Genomic DNA, 19,689 nt, shown 5'->3' on the forward strand with positions numbered 1-19,689 from the left:
ATTCTGACGCGAGAGAAAATTTGGATTCAGTTTGAAATATTAAACTGTCAAACGCTATTTACGTTGAGATAAAATACGATAAAAACTTTCGTCGATTTTTTTGAACTAATTAGAAAAATAATTTTGTCATCTATCTAGTTGCTGAAGATAATAAGATGGTACGGAACTTTTTTCCTGTTTATGCTCGCCATCAATATAATCGAGACCTCGCTATTTGGCTGCGGTCCCAACGCTCATTCCGCGAGTTCCTATTAAACTTCCTCCTTTCTCCGTTCTACAAGCATCGGAACGACCAGCCCCATTCTACGCGGCGGAGCTGCAATTTCAAAAATAAGATAACTGCGATCGGCAGAGTCATTATCGGAACGCAGTTTACCGGCTCGATCGGAATCCTTTATTCCGCCGATTGTCTACTGGGACCCGGCCCGTGAAATGCGCGGCGCGTACGATTATTGTGCGAATCGTCCCTGAAGGTAGCTCGGCATCGCCGTTTCCCCCAGCACAATAGATACATGCCGTGCAACGCGATTACCATGTTACATGATTTCACTGCTGATGCTGCGAGGGCAAACACCCGGCAGAAGTGGTTGTCTGATTTAAGCTCGGTGTATGCGCGTGGATCATGTTGAAGGAGAACGTCTCTCGATGAGGGTGCTCGCCGAGATCTCCTTCGGAGGAAATGGAAACACGCCGAGAGGGCTCTTTAGATCTTAATCGGCGTCGCGTTAAAGCCGGTCCGATATCGTGAAAGGGGACACAAGGCGGAGACGCGAATGGAGAATGAAAGGTAAAGGGGAAAGGTGAAGAAGATGGGACGCGGGAGAATCACCGGTTAGCCGTGTGAAGAGAGACTCCGTAAAAGTGAAATACTACCGCGGACGCCCAGCAATCTCGGGAGCTTGGTGACAATTTTTTATCTTTACGAGCACGGCGCAGCCGTTGTTCCTATTGCATAAGTGGAAACAAGAAGAATTATGCAGTTACGTAAATTATGGCTGTGCCACGGAAATGGCTTCCGCCGGTCTCGCTACACTCGTGGTGTCACCGCTCGTAAGAAGTGATGGTGTAAGAAAAAGATGAAAGAGAGAAAGAAAGAGAGCAGAGTACAGAACCGCGAGAAACAAGGAAACGAGAATAAGATAAACTTACGGATTAGATCATGTGGAGAGATGCGGAGCAATTCCGTGGAATGAGAAATATGTTATAGAAAATATCAGGCATTACAAATTTTGGCCTTTCGCAATAAAAATCTATAGCCTTTATTTAAATTTGATATTGCGTTGCATACCTTCGCTAATAGTTTTAGAGAAGTGTCCGCTCTCAAATGGCTTAAAATGAATTGTTTTGACAATATTTCTTTCGCTAAAACTATTTCGGCGTTATATCCAAAAATCTATTAGAAAGACTGAGTGCGTGTAGAAAATCGAGCTAATGCAATTATTTTTGCAGTTTGGAATTCACGAAGTATGAGAGCACGATATTAAAAATTCGACCTGTCAATAACAGGAATTTCAACTCTGGCTTTTCGCACGCGTACATGTTGCGAATGAAAAACGGTGGAAAGTCCGTGGCCCATTGAATTGGGAACGCAACGAAATGCACGTGCGTGTCGTTAAATCTGCAAAATAAAATGTTTGCACCACCATACGCGTCCATACAAAAAAAATATTCATCCAGGGACCAATACAACGTTGACAAAAATCAAGATCTAGTTCACACTGAAGAGAATGCGAAGATTGTAATTTGATTTTCTTAACGCACTGTGTTCGTTTCATTTTGGAGCTCCCATTTCGCGATTTGGCTTTTCTGTGCCTCGCAGTAGATTCGGCAATAAGGATTCATGAAGTTCATCCGTGAAATTTCGCAGTATTTCAAAAACTGTTACCCTCAAGGGAAACGAGAAGGGCCTAAAACGATGGAGGGTTGAAGTAGAGGAGGCTCAAGTGTGGCGTGGACGAGGGACGAGGTGAAACAAGAGAGTTTGCGAACGTAAATAGCTAACGTGTCAGAAGCAGGCCGAATCGCTCGAATGGCGCACGAATCTGTCCGGTCAATTGCAGTCGATACTTGGAGAATCGAAGTCAGCTCGCTAAGCAGAGAATCGTGTATTGGCGCGAGCAAGAATTTTCGTCTCGAAATTCCTCCATCTCGTTGATGTCGCGTCGATATTGGACGCGAAACGTGAGTTACGACGTTATATTGTTTGTTGGTGATGCTACAAAATAGTTTAGAGATATTATTGGATTTGAAGCGTTACAAAATTATATATAGGTATATGTATCTCCAGGTCACTTCAAGTAATCCTTATCACATCATCATCATTGTTTAAGAAGATATTTGACAATGATAAGAATGTATATAGTTCATATTTGCTTATAAGTCGATGCGAAAGTTAATTGCAAACTTTGAATTGCAAATATCTCGAAAATAAAGGAGACGTCGTGACGGCCGTTTGCATATTTTCTTCAAGAATGCCACGAATACAACTCAGCAAAAACTCGTCCGAACAGCGCTGGCCACAGCCGTGATCTTCCTTTTTAGTTGCAAAATAAGTAATCCAAAAAGTCGTAGTTAAATGAAATTTTATGAAAGTTCGCGCAAAAATTTAATATAACCTTTTTTCTAAAAATATATCTACAATTTTATACATTTTCCTTAGCGAAAGTGGAGGTTTCTTCTAATTAATTTTCCTTGTTTTAATTAAAAACCTTATTCTATAGCGAAGCCTTTTCGTTGACGTCTATAATATTGCATCAACAAATATCAATGTATTTTGCATTAGTCACGGAGCAATCAAAGTTTCGCATTTCTCGTTTTTTTCCTGAAAAAAATTCGCTATCGAAATGTGTTCTACTACAGTGTGGCGCACGGTTCTACTCCGTTCTACGTTATCGCCACCGCCGTTAAAACGCGTCGTACTCGTCTTGTTTTACTGGCGAAAGCGAGAACCACCGACAACGACGATGACGATGACGACAACGACAACGACGAGTCGCGTTAACTCGCCTACGAATATGCGAGCGATGTAAATTCCGCACGTCGACGGAAGTGCTCCGTTTCAGTTGCAGTTGCGTGCCCCCCCCCCTCCCCCTATTCCTCTGCGCCGCGAAAATACGCTGCGGCTCTCGACGAACGTCTGGGAAGCACGTCGTTGGTATTTTCCCGAATGGCGGGACGAAAGTGGCTTTGGCCGTTAGAAGTGGCGGGCTTTTTAGGAACAAAGGGGGATTCGTCACGGTTAACGTTTCCTTTCACTCGCATTAATAATTGTAAACTCGAGCCGCAAACCGCGAGAAAAAAGTTACACGCAATTCTACTTTAACCCTTTTAATGGGGCGTTATAATTCACTTGAGTGCCCAAACAATGTCATGGTAATTTTGTGGTATTTGTAAGAGATTCCAGGAAACTATTCAATTTTGCAATATTATGATACCTGCAGAAGTTCACGGTATTTCGACTCGTAAAAAAATAACAGATAATATTTTTTAAATAATTTATTTGTATATCGAAATGGTCTCTGAGCGATCAAGGAAGTTTTGCGCACGAAACCGATTCTCATAGCGATACAATCGAACTAATGCAATTGAACTTTTTCCGGAAGTTCGGGTAAATCCAAGATTCCGTAAAATCGTACCGACTCGAAGATTTTCTATGAATTTTTAATCGTGCACGTCCGCGGTACCGCCTACCAGAATCCGGGATTTTCCACCTTACGTTCCGCACGTGGAATAAGATGCGAATCTACAGAATACCGTTAAAGTACCATGAGAACGTGACACGAAATGCTCATTGCAAAGGAGTCAACCAAAGAGTATGTGCGTTACGTATTTGCAACATCTGTCACGGTTAGCAATCCCGTTTGTTTTCGTTTCCGACAATTTGGACTAAATGCAATCTATGCTGCATAGCGTGTTGCAAATCTAAAAGGCAAATGGAAAAATATATATATATATCTTGGTATACCTTTTGGTATGTCACACTCGCACAGTAATCTCTTTATCCCTATCTACTTTAGATTTAATAGATCTATCTTCTAGTTCACAGTTTTCAGCCATTATAAAACGAAAATCATCATGCAGATCTTAAGCGAGATTTTACTTACGTCTTGACGCGCGTTTGTATCGAGTTAGACGCGATGAAGACACAATAAATCTCTCTTTGTCCCAAAAGGATAAGGGTCGGTGCACCGTCGCGCCATTTCCACTGAATATTTGAGCAATTTCTACGTCCGCGGTTGGTTTACACTTGTACCACATCCCTAAAGTCATTCGCATGCGTCTTCGGCCGTCGAAAAATGCCCTTGGGATCGTCTGCGACTTTCTCTCCGTCTCTCTTTCTCTCCTGCTTTCTATTTCCTGCTCCTGACCATTTGCCGCGCATTGAAGAACGACGCCGCGGATGATATCCGTCAGTACGGACGGATAAACGCGCAATGGGAAAGACTGGCCTTACTTTACACATAAAATATGAATGAGATAGCAAGTGCATCTTCTCGCGGGAAGAACTTGAGAAAATTCCTTCGCCGCTGTTTGCAACGAGTGACGCGTATTTTATCTCCGTAGACATGCCGTAGACGCATGCCGTAGGCGTGAATTAAGCAGTAAGTTTAATTTTAAACAATTAGAGCAGTTAATTCTGCTTCGTAGAAAATATGAAAGAGCGTACTGTTTGAATACAAAGCTCGACAATAAATTTATATATGAAATATATGCGCAAAGCTTTTCAAGTTGATCAGAAATGAAAGAAAGATCTCGCACAAACGTTACGATTTCATTAAACATTGTTCCTAACGTAGCCCTATCGATAATGGAACAAGATCGTGGGTAGTTCCCCGCACTCACGGCGATAAAGTTCTTAGAGCTTTGTTTGAGCGTGCAACTAACAGCTCGAAGCATCACCGTGGTGCAAATTCAATTCCTCCTTGATCGGCAAGGACTTAACCATACCACTGTCGCAAACACAATCAAAATTTCTGTTACGGAACATCTACGGTGATTAAGACTACGTAGAAATCGATTAATTGGAAAGCAGCGTGAAAGTACTTCGAGCGAGTTAAATGGATATTGAATTAATTACGGATATAAAAATATAAAAACGATTCGAGAAACTTATAGCGCGCTTTCTTCGCTCGTTCGCGAGAGAGAGCCTATAATGCCAATTTACCAGTGAATTCAGTTCGCTAATCGAAATAAATTCAATGAGCCACTCGGAAACAACGTTAATGACACAAATGGAACTGGATCAATTACGGCAATTTCGTAACTTGGAAATGGCTGAGGAAAGTTTATTGTTGCTGTTTCCTAAGCTCATCCAAATCGATGAAGACTGTCGAGTGACATCCCTGTTGCTCAGACTATTCCCTAGCGTGAAGTTTCGCAACGACCCTTCTACGTGACACTTTCGCGAGAAACTTAAAGTTTGACAAGCGGAAGATATATCCTTGAAAGGTGAGAGGCGGCATTGCTCTTAAGTGATTGCCTAGGAATGGCGTCATCGTTTACGAATGGACTGGTAGCGCGAAGTTAACCCTCAAACTAACACCGGATATTATATTACCACTCGCGCAATTAGTCGTCAAAGTCACCACTGTTTTAATCACCGTACGATTTTCTCGAGAGAGAGCGCATTTCGCTGCTTGTGAAAATGCAGAATTCTCGTAAAATATTTTCTCCGGTGTATCTTGTAAAGCGTTTTAATAAACTCGAGTTATTCAAAATATATATCTTTCGCAAAATATCCCTCAGCCTTTATGAAGAGAAGGATATAATGCTCTTAAAGTTCTCGGCGATGAAATTTACATATTAAAAGTTAAGTAGCTACTCTAACAGTAATGGACAGAGCCGGCGTATCAGGGAGTTGAAGTAAATTTGGAAACGACCACTAATCCGTTGGACTAACCGTCCTTCGTCATGTAAGCGAACAATGGTGCCGTAGAACTTCGAAACATGCTCCATCCATTTTAGTAGTTTTCAGAGGATCAGCTCGATCGGGTAGATTGCTCGAAATCGAGTTTTCCGAAATTTAGTGCTTGTTTTACAAACACTTTTAAAGTGTCGAAACGTTGAAGACAGTTACATTGAATAATCACTTGCTCATTATATGGAATATGTAATAGGAATATATAATGATTCCATTAAGAGTACAATGTCAAACTACTGACGGTTTCTGTCTAATGTTCCATTAGTGAACAGTGATATCCGGAGTATAAAATACGACACCAACACACATCGCATTAACATTAACTTTATTATTCTTGCGACCGAGATATGCGGTGCAACGAGGAAATGGTTATAAGATTCGATGCTATTACTGCGTTATAACGTGAGCTTTTCTTGTGCATACGCACAGATCTCCCGCGAAATCGCCGCAGCAATAAATCCGATATCACAGTTCCCGATGGATCTCCGATTGAACCAAAAACATTTCGGTTCCACTTTGGTGAAACCATTTTTCGTTTAAATTCTCATTGAAATCCGTATATTTATGGACGACACGTCGATACAAGCGGCGCGGAGCACACCAGATTTACGATTAAACTCTCAGTTGAATATGGCTGACGCGGTCAAAATCGGTCATTCTGTCGCAACGAGCAGAGAGCGGACAGAAAGTGCGTTTTAATTCTGTTTGACACCATAATCGAACTTTACAGCTGTTAATCCGGAAAATTTCGAGAGATTTGTTTCGAAAAGAAACGCAATCAAATCGTATTGCATTTCAATATGCGAACACCTATGTTGTTTTTTTTCCAATTCCATTTTACGTATGGCTGCGTCATAAATAATAGCAAGCGGGATTGATAGCACTGGTTGCAATCTTTTTTTACATCGCGTGTATGACGAAGGGAGATGCATGACATTTTTGCGAAAATAATTTTATAGAATGTGATAGATTTATAGAGGAACGTATAGTGAAATTGTGCTCGATGCCATAATCGGAATATGCATTTGCGGTTTCCGTAAAATCTCACAACTTCGCGAAGAATTCAGAAGGAATGGAATATTACGAATATTATCATATGAATAACAGTACATTATTATCTTTCACGCAATATATTCTTGTTCGATATTGATTTTCACTGCAAATATGAGAATTTGCACCGCAATGTATATTGAAGTAGCTAACATATGAGCTTGCACATGTTTTTCTTACTCACCTTGCCGAAATTCGAGAGACCACCGATTTGAGGCACTTGACCGGGTTCGTCCGCCGTGCTGCAGTCTGCCCTAACGAACCAACAGGTCAGTAACTCAGTAGCTACAATCGTGAATGTTATTGCGATAGAATTTCCTCTAATCATAGATTTCCACGCCCCCGTAATGCTAACGATAATACGGCAATAGAATTAGTCACAGGACAGTAGCTCGAGGCGAGCTACAATGGCTAGTTCGCAATCATACCGCAACTAACTCATTTCTATTTCAAATGATCTCGGGAATATTCTGGTACGCGACTTCATTGAGTTTACATTATACAGTGGTGTTTATTGGAACCGATATATGCTTTTGCGAAGTAAACCTAAATTTAGTTCTCATTACCGATACCTTCAACTTCCCAATTTTATAGAAAAGACAATAGAGAAATTTTCATGTAGACAGATCGCGGGCTACTAGATAAAAATTTTACACGCTATCTATCTTCGGATATTTTAAAACTGAATAGACTAATTGTAAGAGAGTAATTCATAGTTTTATAAAAACTTCATCGTCTTTCGGCTTTATTAGATATAAAAATTGACATAGACTATATTAATCCGCAATTTTTGCGGTTCTATTTTGAAGTACATAATTATAAACATCTCTTTTTGGATCATCGATGAGATCGACAGTGTATTTTCCTGCAGCGTGATATATTGATAATTGGACCTTGTCACGTAACGCGCAAGTAAATTACGTCCCGTTGAATTGGATGGCTTTTATGCGAAAGAAAGCGACCGGTTTCCGTGTCAACGTGGAGAAATAAGTTTCTCTAATGCTTTCTCTAGAAGTCATTTTCCTCGGTATACATGTCTTTTAGTCCACATATCACATAACCGCCATTCCAATTCTCCCGGGGCACACAACTAATCGCGATAACAACCGTCGTCGGGGAGGCGAAGGGAAGTTAAATATCTTATGTAGATGGGATTATGCGAGATGTACGACGTGCTTTAGGCGTCAGCTCGAGGACTCGAGGTAATACCACGCTGACAATCGTGCGCATTAGCGCCGTATCCTCTTAAGCCGTCGCGAATAGAGCAATGATGCGGTGGCAATAATGGTAGCGATAATCGATAACCGAGCCATAATCGGCCGTCGCGTTACTATCCTCGACTCGACTATCGAGATCGGCTCCACAAGTTCTAGCCGCATCGCCGGATTTAATTGCGAACGACGACGGCGACGGCGACGGACACGCGCCATTAAATCTCGCGGCTTTCCCTCTCGTTCGCTTCGAGTGGCCAATCGAAGCTGTACACGGTTCCGTCGGTGGACATTCCCGCCGTATCGAACTTAATCGCGCGGGACTCAACGATCGGGCACCTGTCGCGCGCGCAAACGCGATTTCGCGGATTTATGGTCGCGCGCCTGGAGAGGCGCGACAGCAACAACGGGTCCGCCGCATTTTTGTTCGACCGTGCGTCGTAATCGCCCTATCTATCGTAAAATACCGGGTGTTCGACGGACGCGTATAATATTGTTACAATATATATTAATCCGCGCGGGATTTACCATGTTACACGCGAGATTTAATTGCAAAGCAACGGATGAACAAAGCAGGGACGCGTGAAATATAACTGCAGTCATCGCATACCGGATCGCCGCGGAAATAAATCGCGCCTGGCAATGCCTGGCAACGCTCCTATTGTTTGATGATTTTTATCGACGCGGCGCTTTGCGTGTATTTTCATTAACGTGGAGGTATCCTTAGACCGGGTTAAATATACTCGTGAAATAAGCTGAGCACGTTGATTGCCGTCTTGCGTGTCTCTTATTACATCGCGTAATAAAGAAGGTATTACTCGAAATAGCCTAAAATTCTCTTTTATTCTTAGTTATACGAAAATGCTGAGGAAACTTTTAAAACGTGATATTTTACGTAACCGTACCTCTTGTTTAAATTACCCCTCAGGTAATTTCGAACATAACGAGTGTGTAATGAACATGTTACCTAATTGAGTGAGACGAAAACGCGTGAATTTAATCTGGATGTAATCAGTAAATAACAGTATTAAATTGCAGGGAACGTCACATAAAAATTTCAAAATATTGCCATCGCACTAATTAACCGGAAATTTGTGTTGCATCGGTTTTGATAAAAAATCTTTATTGAGAAACTTTATGAGGTGGCGAAAAGAGAGTTCGGAAGAAAAATATAAATCCATTCCAGCCATAAACGCGATAATGCGATCAAATTTATCTATAATAGAGCAGCGATTCTTCATCGCGACGTCGTAAAACAGAACGCGACACTATAAAATCGGAAGCCGAAACCGGGAGAGACAGATCGATCGGAGCTCATTCCACTTTGTAAGAGAATGGCGCGTCGAAATGCGCGATACTCCCGCGATACATCAGTTTGTTCGAAAAGCTTTCTGTCGCGTTCGTCTTGCAGCTGTAGAGAGACGTCTCGTAAAAGTTCACTGCCGCTCGCGAATGCGTCCATTGTTTGTCGCACGGCAATATTTCGACACTGTTTGCCGCGGCACCAGCTGGGCCGCACGATCTTCACGTAATCCCACATCCCCGCTCGACATTATTCTCCCTATCCGCGAAACGAAACAGTTCGACGTGCGGGAAAAGACTTAAACTTTACCGAGGACTGGGATAATATTGTATAATTAAATTTTTAGAAGGGTCGAAGTTACTTTTTTCTCCTAAAATATTGAACATTTATCTTCCTTTTTACTACATCTATCATTTTTTATGTAGACACACATTTAAATGCTGGATAAAGTTTTGGCCATTAATATAGAAGCAATAGAACGAAATAATAATTGAATATTTATGTGAATGAATTATGCTATCGCAGGTTCTCGTGTTTTCTGAGAAATAAGGATTTCGAAATTTTTTTCTACAATGAGATTGATTTAAGTGTCATATTGTTTGATCGCTTACAAGTTGATTTTATAAAAATTAAAACTTTACGAAATAGCCGAAATATTTTTTGGAGTATAAAGAGCTTACTCTACAAAATCGAACAACCTGTATAACTGATCCTTCGACACTGCAATTACCGTTTTTTTTTTCTATGCGGCCGTGGCTTTGAAAGGCCACGGTAATACCGTAAAACTATGCTGTGAATTTTGCGGATTACTGCCCAAACGCACAGCGCGGTAACGTTATGCCGTTGATCTCTTACGGTCCGCGCGCGAACTATTATATAGGAACTTTAATCCGTTTACGTTAAACGTTTTACTGCTCGCGTTCAAAGCGATAGCTTTTAATGCACGGGAAATGAATGAAACTGTACGGCTCGAAATTACTACCGTCGGCCATGTGCTTTGCTCTGGGCAACGCGGATGAAAGGTCCTGTCTGCAAAGGCACCGGCGATTGCATCTGCCGCAATGACCGGCGTTATTGCGCGGCTTTAAGGCCCATTTTCCCTAGCCGGACGATAAAATTCCACACTGTAATCGCTATTTACGCATCAACGCAGATCGGGTGATACGTTTTTATTTCAGTTTTTATCCCAACCGCGATGGAGCGGGGAAAACTTTGCGCTGCGCGCAAGTTCCATTTTCATCGACGACTCTTTTTCGTTCGCTAGATATATGCTCCTGATATCTTGTAACGCTCTAACGATGAATTCTTACAAAGATATTTGTGAAAAATGGAATATATTTGAGCTTCGATAGATCGGTTTTAGCATTGGAAAGTTGCCATGCGCGGTAGCGAGCAATCTTTCGCCTTAATCAGATCGCTTTTAGTGCTTTTGGCGCTTTGATTTGAACAAAACGGGTTTGAGTTTGACTTGGAGCTTGAGTTTATGTACATATAACTCTATAAGGAAGTCTAACGAAATTGTAGCTTGCGCGATACGAGTGTAACGGGACGCCGCCGACGCCGGTCGTTTGTGTAACGCGTTTTGCTTTCGCTTCTCCATTGCGCATCGTTTTAGAACCTAATCGCCGACACTCTTATTTCTGCGCTGGCACACTCACCAAGGCGTGTTGCACGTGTGCGTGAGGGTGAGATACCTGGCGCCCAGTTCGTACAGCATCCTCAGGACCGCCAGACTCGCTCCAACAGCGTGGCCTCCCTCGACCCCTATTAAGCTCGCTAATCTAGCCTCTTTGTGCGCCCGCTCGATACCTGAAATCATGTATTATAACTTACTTCGCGCTATCCCTTCTCTCCTGTTGCCGTTATGCATTAGTAATAGCAAGAATCTGGAACTGAGTCTCGTCATCATTACGGACCGTTGCTCTGACAGGACGATAGATTTGTATTACGTGATCCTGATAACTCGGAGGTGGATGTTTCGGACGTGTGTCTCAGGCAGATAAACCCCGCATACGATGCACTTTTAACCCTCGCGACCGTTTAGCATTACGAAAGAGCGGAAAGAAGTTCTTTTACGTCTCGTCTAAAATCGTGCATCGTCCATTAACTTTTCTCGGCGGAATAATCTTATTCTTGCGAGCTTTTGCACGTAACGCGAATGACATGTGAATCTAATAACGGCTGGAACATCGTTACAAAGTTCCGGCCGTGCTTTCGATAAGTAATACCGATGGTAAGTGGATCTGCGAAGTTTGCAAATTCTCTTTGCACAACATCGGAAAACAACGACGAAGTCGCGCCGAAACGCGCGCTCCCGATGGACGTATGTATGTACCTACGTTCCGGAATTGTGTCCGGGACGAAAGTGCCATCGGAGAAAAATTCTTTAGTTAAACGTAATATCTTTTCGCGACTTCCATGTTCCCCTTTTATTTTACGCAATTCGAGCGTGAACGATGCGAGTGTAAAATTCAATTACGTGCACAATGTGCGATGCACGTGGATCATAATTAAGCGAGCTTATCCGATGTCTCCGATCGTCGGATTAATTAAATCTTTCAAATTGCCCGTGATTATCGGGAATGTCTCATCGCGACGATCGTTAATTACACAGTGTAAATAAAAGTTAATTAACCCGGTGACGGGTGTACGACGCCCAAAGCCCGAAATCCAAGCCGATCGAAGAAAAGCTCGGCTTACGGTGCCGGAGCTCTTAATCAGTCGGTAATCGGGCGTTTTGTCAGCGTTCCGCGAATTCGATCTGCGACATTTAATCGCTTAATCGAATTCGACGGCGCGGCGCGAGATCTGGTCGGCGGTATCGGGAAATTCAATTTCGCGGTCTGCGTTTTGCGGATTTGATTAAAATACCCTATTGGATACGCGTTGGGGGTCCGCGAAGTGTCTCGCTGTCAATACGTTTGCGTAAAATTGCATAGATACGCGCGAATATATATTTATAACGCTTTTTTCTCCCCCATGTGAATTCTTACTGGCCGCCTGCGATACTTCGATGTCGGCTTATGGTGGCTTACGGACGAGTCCGATAAAAGGGGAAAAAAGTGCGCGGTGTAATTTATCATCCAATTACAAAGAATTCACGGCAGCTAGGTGGAAGTAATACACTTGACGCCGACGGCGGATTATCGCGCTTCTAAAAATATCGTTCCGCAGCGAGGTAATATCACAAAAGCAGTAACCGGAATACATAATAACGACCTGTGTTGCATCGTTACGATGTATACCGGTGTATATTTTTAATACGTTCAACGTGCTTACGCTCTCGCGTGCCGGCCGAACGATCGATAATTGAAGAGCTCATGCAGACAGAGCTTTTGCATAGGACAAATAGTTTTCGGAAATAAATTCAATTTTACGATTTCAGGACACGCCAGTTTTAGGTTAAAGTCGTTTGTAAAGCTTAAAATTATTATTCTATTTAAAATTTAAAAAAGAACATACAAAATATATTTGCGTAAATTACAAAAGCACGAATTATTCTTTCAAGATTAAATTGTTCTACATCTTTTTTTCATGCAAGCGACTCACAGCGCTGGCATTGACGAATTATAATTTTGTTCGTACTCGCGAAAGTTTGTGAAACGAAAGTTCGTAAGTAGGAGAGTGCCTGTACTACAATTTGCATACTTTTTAAATGTATAATCCTGTTTTAGGAAGACAGATCGCGGAAGCCATCTTTCAATACGAAAACTTCTGACGTGTCTATTCAAGATCGCTTTAGCGCCGACTCTTTTCGACCCTCAACGAGTCCCTTTCCTAACCCCGACTTGTAAACGGCAAAAAGCTTAACGATGCACTTCTTCCGACCGCATTTTCGCATTTCCTGAAATAAATCGCGTGCGTCATAGCGAAAACGTCATTTGTCGCGGCTTTAATTTTTCCCGTTGACGCGGCCGGCGATTACGTTGTATTACGGCTTCTCTAATGGACGAACGGACGAAAAAGGAGTGACGCGAATAAAACGCGTGCTGTCGATGGTCCCCTGATTTAGTGCGTCCCGCGATTTATACTTTTGCACCCGCCCGCACGTAACGCTGATACATTTGAACCTGCGAGTGTATCGGTTCGGGTGTCCCTGCACGTACATATGCACGTATATATTCTGCACGAAGTGCATGCGAATGTATGTACGTGCCCGCGCACGTATATACCAAGACCAGCGTTTCGACATTATCGGAGGAGCTACGGCGGGGCTCCATGGTTTCAGGAACATTCTTCCATTCCTCGTGGAATTTCTCATCTTCCGCGTTCTAGCGGCGCCCTTTCTTCCATCTGGCAGATTGCTTCCCCAAAGTGCTATATTTTGTACTTTCTCGCTCGCGAACTCTCCTCGCGCGACCCCCTTTTCCAGCCGGGAGAGATAACGCGCTACCGCGTGTGTGTAACGTGCATGAAATTTGCATATTTTTAAAAAGACGGGCACGCGGTTTGCTTTACGGTGACATACGATCGTTTATCTTTCTATCAACACTCGCATAACGCACTGCCAGTAAAGCGGAGGTAATGCCTCGAAAAATATGAATCGAGAATAGATTGCGCGCGTACGGTGAAGTACGTGATTCTCTCTTTGCGGAGACGCAAATGCAGCTCCGAAAATTAAACGCGACCTTCTTTTTCCGTCGAGACAGATACACGAAGTCATATAGGCGGTACGTGCAAAATTGTTTTCCTCCAGAAACGTCATTCCTCGAGGTAGATTCGACACTCGAAAATATCGCACGAAAATGCAGAACAACGTCGCAGAATTACGGCGAGCGTCTGTATTCTCTTTCTCTGAGATACCTTGGCCTTTTTTAATCAGCAGCGAAAAAATTCGCGACGCGAAGAATACGTGGACGAGCTGTCGGTTTCGGTACAATCAGCTGTCCGTATGTATGAACGTACATATGCGTATTTTATGTTCATTTACATATGGATACGGCGCGGCGCGGCGCGGCGCGGCGACGTGCAGTCGTCGACATTCGGGGTTATCGAACGAAGCACGTCGGTCGGCAGCGCCGGACCGACATTTTTCCAATCCAGTCGGAATTTACCATCCGGCGCATCTTCCTCGTGTTCTATCATCTTCCCATCGGATTTGCGTTACGCTTAGACAGCGCGCATTGTGACAGCGGGACGGCGAAATCCAGGAGCAAATATTTGCTCCCCAAATATAGGAAATTTTCTAGGAATTCGTCTGACGTGTACACATCCTCGCAAAATAAGACGCATTAAAAATAACAAAGAGAGAGAGGGAAAAGGATAGAGGAATAGTATCGAAAGCAACGGAACGTTAAGAGAGAAACAATAGCAACCGTAGTGGCGAAAAGCTATGGAAGGAATTTTATGTTATTTATTAAAAAACGAAAAAGAAACTCGACATATTCCATTAGAGTTCAGGAATCTGTATGGAATTTTCTATATACCGGATAATCCCGAATCTATATTTAGCAAAATGCGCTTCAATCTCCTTCGCTTTAAACTTCTTCGAATAACTTTATCAGAGATTTCGTTGAATAAATATCGTAAAAATTTAATATAATGCGATACGTCAATATCGCTTAAGTTCGTGTCTGGTTGAAATATTCATTTCATTGCCCAGGGGCTGTAATTTCTATTCATATAATGCTTGCGGAGAAACAGAAGCGTAATGACTATTTCCCGTAATATCCAACTCTCTCTGTAACGCGAATCCTTCTTTTCTTAGAAATGCACATGATAATCGATAAAGCAATGCTATTTACCAGGAATAATGTTCTTTTTCTTGTTCTTTTTTATGATGTCGCAGATTTATCATGTTGTATTGGACTTTTTCTGTTCTTTCCTTCACTGATTCAATGGTATGTTTGAAATCTCATTCACGGTATGTTTGAAATCTCTAAAATAAAAATGTGTCTGAACCACATCCTAATCTTTTAATTTTTTTCTGTATATCTCTTTGATTTTTATTGAAATCTCAGTGAACTAACATTTGTTTAATCTTTTTGCAAAAGAGAAGCCAATATTATTATCAAAAATTCAAATCCTTTCTAAAAAAAAGGTCTTTTAAAAAACAAATGAAAAACGTTATAACGATTTGTTGTTGCGATGCGGCAGTAACGAATATGGAACAAAGTGGCATACAAATTTCATCGTATAAATGAAATTTTCGAAAAGCGTCAAAATACTATGTTACATTTTTACCAATACGAGTGTATTGGATCATCATCAGATTTTTTATGGAATCAATAAATTTGTTCAGTGCTGCGTGAGAGACTCTCATCCTCTGTGTGGGAATTTCGCTTTTAAAAATAGAGGAGAACTGATGCGAGAGAAACGTTTCTCCCGGATCGATCTTATTACACTCTCGTTTTTTTCCAATTCTTTAGTGTAACATCACCTGGAAAACTCAACTGTTCGACGGATCATCCTGAAATGGATTCGACGAGGTCGAAAGATGCTTCTTACGTTGGAAAAGCGATTGCTCGTTTTCCCGGATAGCGCTTCTTCCTCGCAGTCTAAAGTGCATTCTAAATTTTTGAGAGAAGGAATCTGTAGCGAAGATGATGGGAGGATGTGAGAACGAAGCGCGGAATGGAAAATGACGATTTCTCGCTTGCCTCCAAGTGTCACGGGATCTCGAACATGTCGAAGCGGGAAATAGATAACACGATTCGACAATGAAAATTTAATGCTGTAGCGATTCGCTGGCTCCAGACGCCGGGAACGCGGCACACACGTGCTGCAGACGACACATTTCCGAGGACGACATTTTCCAGTTATGTTTTTATTTTCGCGAATATCCATCAACATGCGAAACATGCGAGACACGGAGATTACAGGAAAGGGTCGGTGCAGAATGCGGATAACGGCCGGGGAAAAAAATTTCATAGGATGGATCTAAAAATCTGTTTGCACGGACGAGGGGAAGTTATACCGTGGACTTTGTCTCTGTAACTTTAAACATTAGCCGGGTCGGTAGGGGAGGTAGGGGAGTAGATTGATATAGCGAGCAATTATGCAAGATTGATCCAGCGCCGCGTAACACATTAATCTCCGGGCGAAACTCGGATTATCAAGTAATATGGCCGGCATTAAAGGGTTAAGTGGAATATTCGTTGTAATTCGAGGTGGATAAATTTTCTGTCGACTGAAAAATAGCGGGTATTTTAAATTGATGGCTCTCGAAAGTTCTCCCGCGGACCGTCGCCCACATATTTTTGTGAGCGGTGAAGTGCCGACCCCGAGCGAACTCAATTGAAAGTGTTCAAAGTATCGAGCGAAGCTGAGGTCGAATCTAACTGGCCGTACGCCAAATGTATCGCGAGGCGAATCTTCATTCTCGCGGTGCATTTAACATTCCTGATGTCTTATGTATTATTAATTTTACCGTCGCATTCGCGAGCTCGTAAATGAGTGGATAAAAGTACGAACCTTCCGCTGTAGTAACGAGGACCATACTGTCCGAATGCTTGTTAACCAATCGTCGAATGAGATCAATCTGTTCCAGGGCCAGCTGCACCGAGTCGAGATGCTGCGACGAGCAGGGCACGTACGCGGACCAGAACTGCAACAGTAAAATGGCGAAATACGTGAGTTAAATCGCACTTATCAATTTATTGCTTAATCCGTAAACACGTTGAGTGGCGCTCCTAATTTTTTAATATTTAATACGCGAAAATCGTATAATACACTAATATTTTATTCTAATTTATATACAACGAGTATACAAATTCAAAATTGATTATTATTTCATTATTTCAAAAACATGGAAATTTTGCATCGACGAACTTTATGGAATTTATTATGTTAATGGATATATTTTATAACGATACTGCAATGTAAAGTAGGCTGTTCTTATGCTAAAGCTAAAATCGATAAAAATGTCGCGATTTATTGCAAAGGATTATCTTTATTCAATATTGGCTCGTGGGCTTACTCGCGTTTAAAACACGATAGCATTAATCGCATTCGTATTCTAATTATACGAGATATTTTCTGACACATATAATGCTCCGCTTTAATCCAACATCTGATAACGCTAGGAATAATTAAATGCGTATTACGTACAGTCTACAAACGCGGGGGTTATTTGCATTTTAAATTATAGCCTGATATCGACGACGATCATAAATAACGAAAACTTTAAGAGTCCCTCTGCAATGCAATGTTTAAAACAAGAATGTAACGGCTCGGTTTGGTATAATTTGAATTCTCTGAATGTGCTGTCTCTTAAGGTTACGCTCCATGCACGATATGTACTTGGCGTTGCAAAAATAATAATGCGATTTTAAAAAGGCACGCGATGCAAAGATCGCGATTTCTGTTTTCTCCCGTCACGCGAGATCGTCGTGTACGGCGATACAATTAGTTTCTCCTACTCGTTACGACATCCGTTTGACATTAGGGAATTTATGCGCATATTTTAGACGTTTATCATTTGTAGTTAAACAACCCGGTGATTAGATTTCTTTCCTTGCCTTTCGTGCTTCACTACATGTCCGTACACATATTTTTCTCGAAGAAAACGAGAAAACGCGATTAAGCGAAGTTAATAAATTCTTATCAAGAGACCGCTGGCTGATGTCCCGTCAGACGACACCGTCGGAACTTGGAAATGAGAAACATTAAGTTCTTGCGCCCGGTCGGAACCGAGGCCGAGGTGTCTTACTTTGCCGCGAATTTTCCGCATTATGCACAAGTGCGCGCATCGCGCGTCGTCGGCGGGAAGTTTTATTTAACAACGCGGACGAAATTTATGTCCGAAGCGTGAGGTTACCGTCGCGGTGCCGTAAATCAACGTACACGAGAAGGCGCGAGAGCTCTTCCGGTTTTTCTTCGTGCTCATCCCCCGGCCCCAGGCCCCGCTTCGATGTCTGCCGCCGACAGAAATTATACTCTCGCGAGTCGCAACGCCCGCTAATAGTGACGGGCTTTAATCGCGCGCGATGCCAGCGGTCGTAATTACATTCGAGACGTCTGTGTTTCGAATACTTCCGCGACATTCTTCCGCGAGGCGGCTAATTGCGACGAGTAAATAATTCAACGACAGCGGAAAGTTCAGCCTACGCTCGCTCAGTTTAATGTCGGTGCGCCAAACGGAAACGGGAGCAAGACGGGAGCTTCTAACTCCAACTTCTAATTGCCTTCATATACATATAGCTAAATAACTACTTGCGGCGCTTTAATCGAAAAAGAAAAGACTTGGAATTCTCAATGGTGTCTATTTCAGCATTATCCTTGGAGTTGTTTAGTAATGGACAAAATATTAACTGATATTAATGGCTGATATTATAATTTTCTTACTCTTTTATATGGGACAGAAGATATGTTCATACGGAGAAGATACACAAACGGACACTGTTCCGTTCCGTATTCGCAGTCGCGTTATCAGCAATCTCAATTTTAAACGCGAAATCTTAATTTCAAACGTCACGGTGGAAGAAACGTGATTTTACAAGACTATAAGAACAGAGCTAATCTTGCATCGGAGAAAATGCAGGGATATTAAGCGGAATATTACTGACATCTGTATTAGCGCACAATCACCTTTCATCTTCCATTCTTTGGACACTGTAAGGAAGCGGTTACCGCAGCATTTTAGGTCAGACGTTCTCGGCAGAACGTGTCTCGGTACATGTGCGCGCGTGTGTACGTATGTATACGTTTTCCTTCCGCACCTCCAGTTCAGCCTCGCACAAGAACGAGCAGTAGTCACGGCGAGTTTTAGGTCAGACGTTCGTAAAAATACTCTCCTCTCGGTGTATAGAACATATGTCGCGTCTGCGATTCCACTTAAAGGCGAACTGTAAGGGCCGTCTCTCTTATGTACGTTTTAGCAATTTTGTGGCTGTATATGATGCGAGTTGGCTATTAAGACGGCCGTTTTAACTTACTCCGGCCAGACCACTTCGCGAAGGACCGCGCATGAAAATCGATTTAAAAAATTGCTTTCTTTTTCATCGCGTTACTTTAATTCTCACATCTGGGCGTCGTATAAATTTTAAACGTGTCGTGTTATGCCGTTACAGAAATTTAATACTGTAAGTGATTATTTGGCTAGTGCAGATTAATTACTTATTTTAAATATTAACAGCACAGTTTTTAATACTCAAAATAAGTAATTAATCACTAGCCAAATAATCACTTACAGTAATAAATTTCTGTAAGGGTGGTGTCGCTTACTTCCATTTCTTAAAGTATTATAACATAATTGTATATCATTC

The 19,689-nt window shown here is 42.1% G+C and overlaps 1 protein-coding gene across 2 annotated transcripts in view; it reads right to left on the reverse strand.

Moving 5' to 3' along the window:
• Positions 1-19,689, reverse strand: part of LOC139771040 (dipeptidase 1) — a 75,954-nt gene that overhangs the window by 32,828 nt on the left and 23,437 nt on the right. For both annotated transcript variants that reach the window (XM_071703483.1, XM_071703493.1), the window contains exons 4-6: positions 16,898-17,030; positions 11,143-11,293; positions 7,155-7,224 (exon numbers count right to left, since the gene is read on the reverse strand). In XM_071703483.1, coding sequence (XP_071559584.1) covers positions 7,155-7,224; positions 11,143-11,293; positions 16,898-17,030 — 354 coding nt within the window. The remainder of the gene's footprint in view (positions 1-7,154; positions 7,225-11,142; positions 11,294-16,897; positions 17,031-19,689) is intronic.

The sequence above is a fragment of the Temnothorax nylanderi genome, unplaced genomic scaffold, assembly GCF_030848795.1.
Source record: "Temnothorax nylanderi isolate EJ_2023f unplaced genomic scaffold, tnyl_v1.0 TNYL_tig0003_pilon, whole genome shotgun sequence".
NCBI lineage: Eukaryota > Metazoa > Arthropoda > Insecta > Hymenoptera > Formicidae > Temnothorax > Temnothorax nylanderi.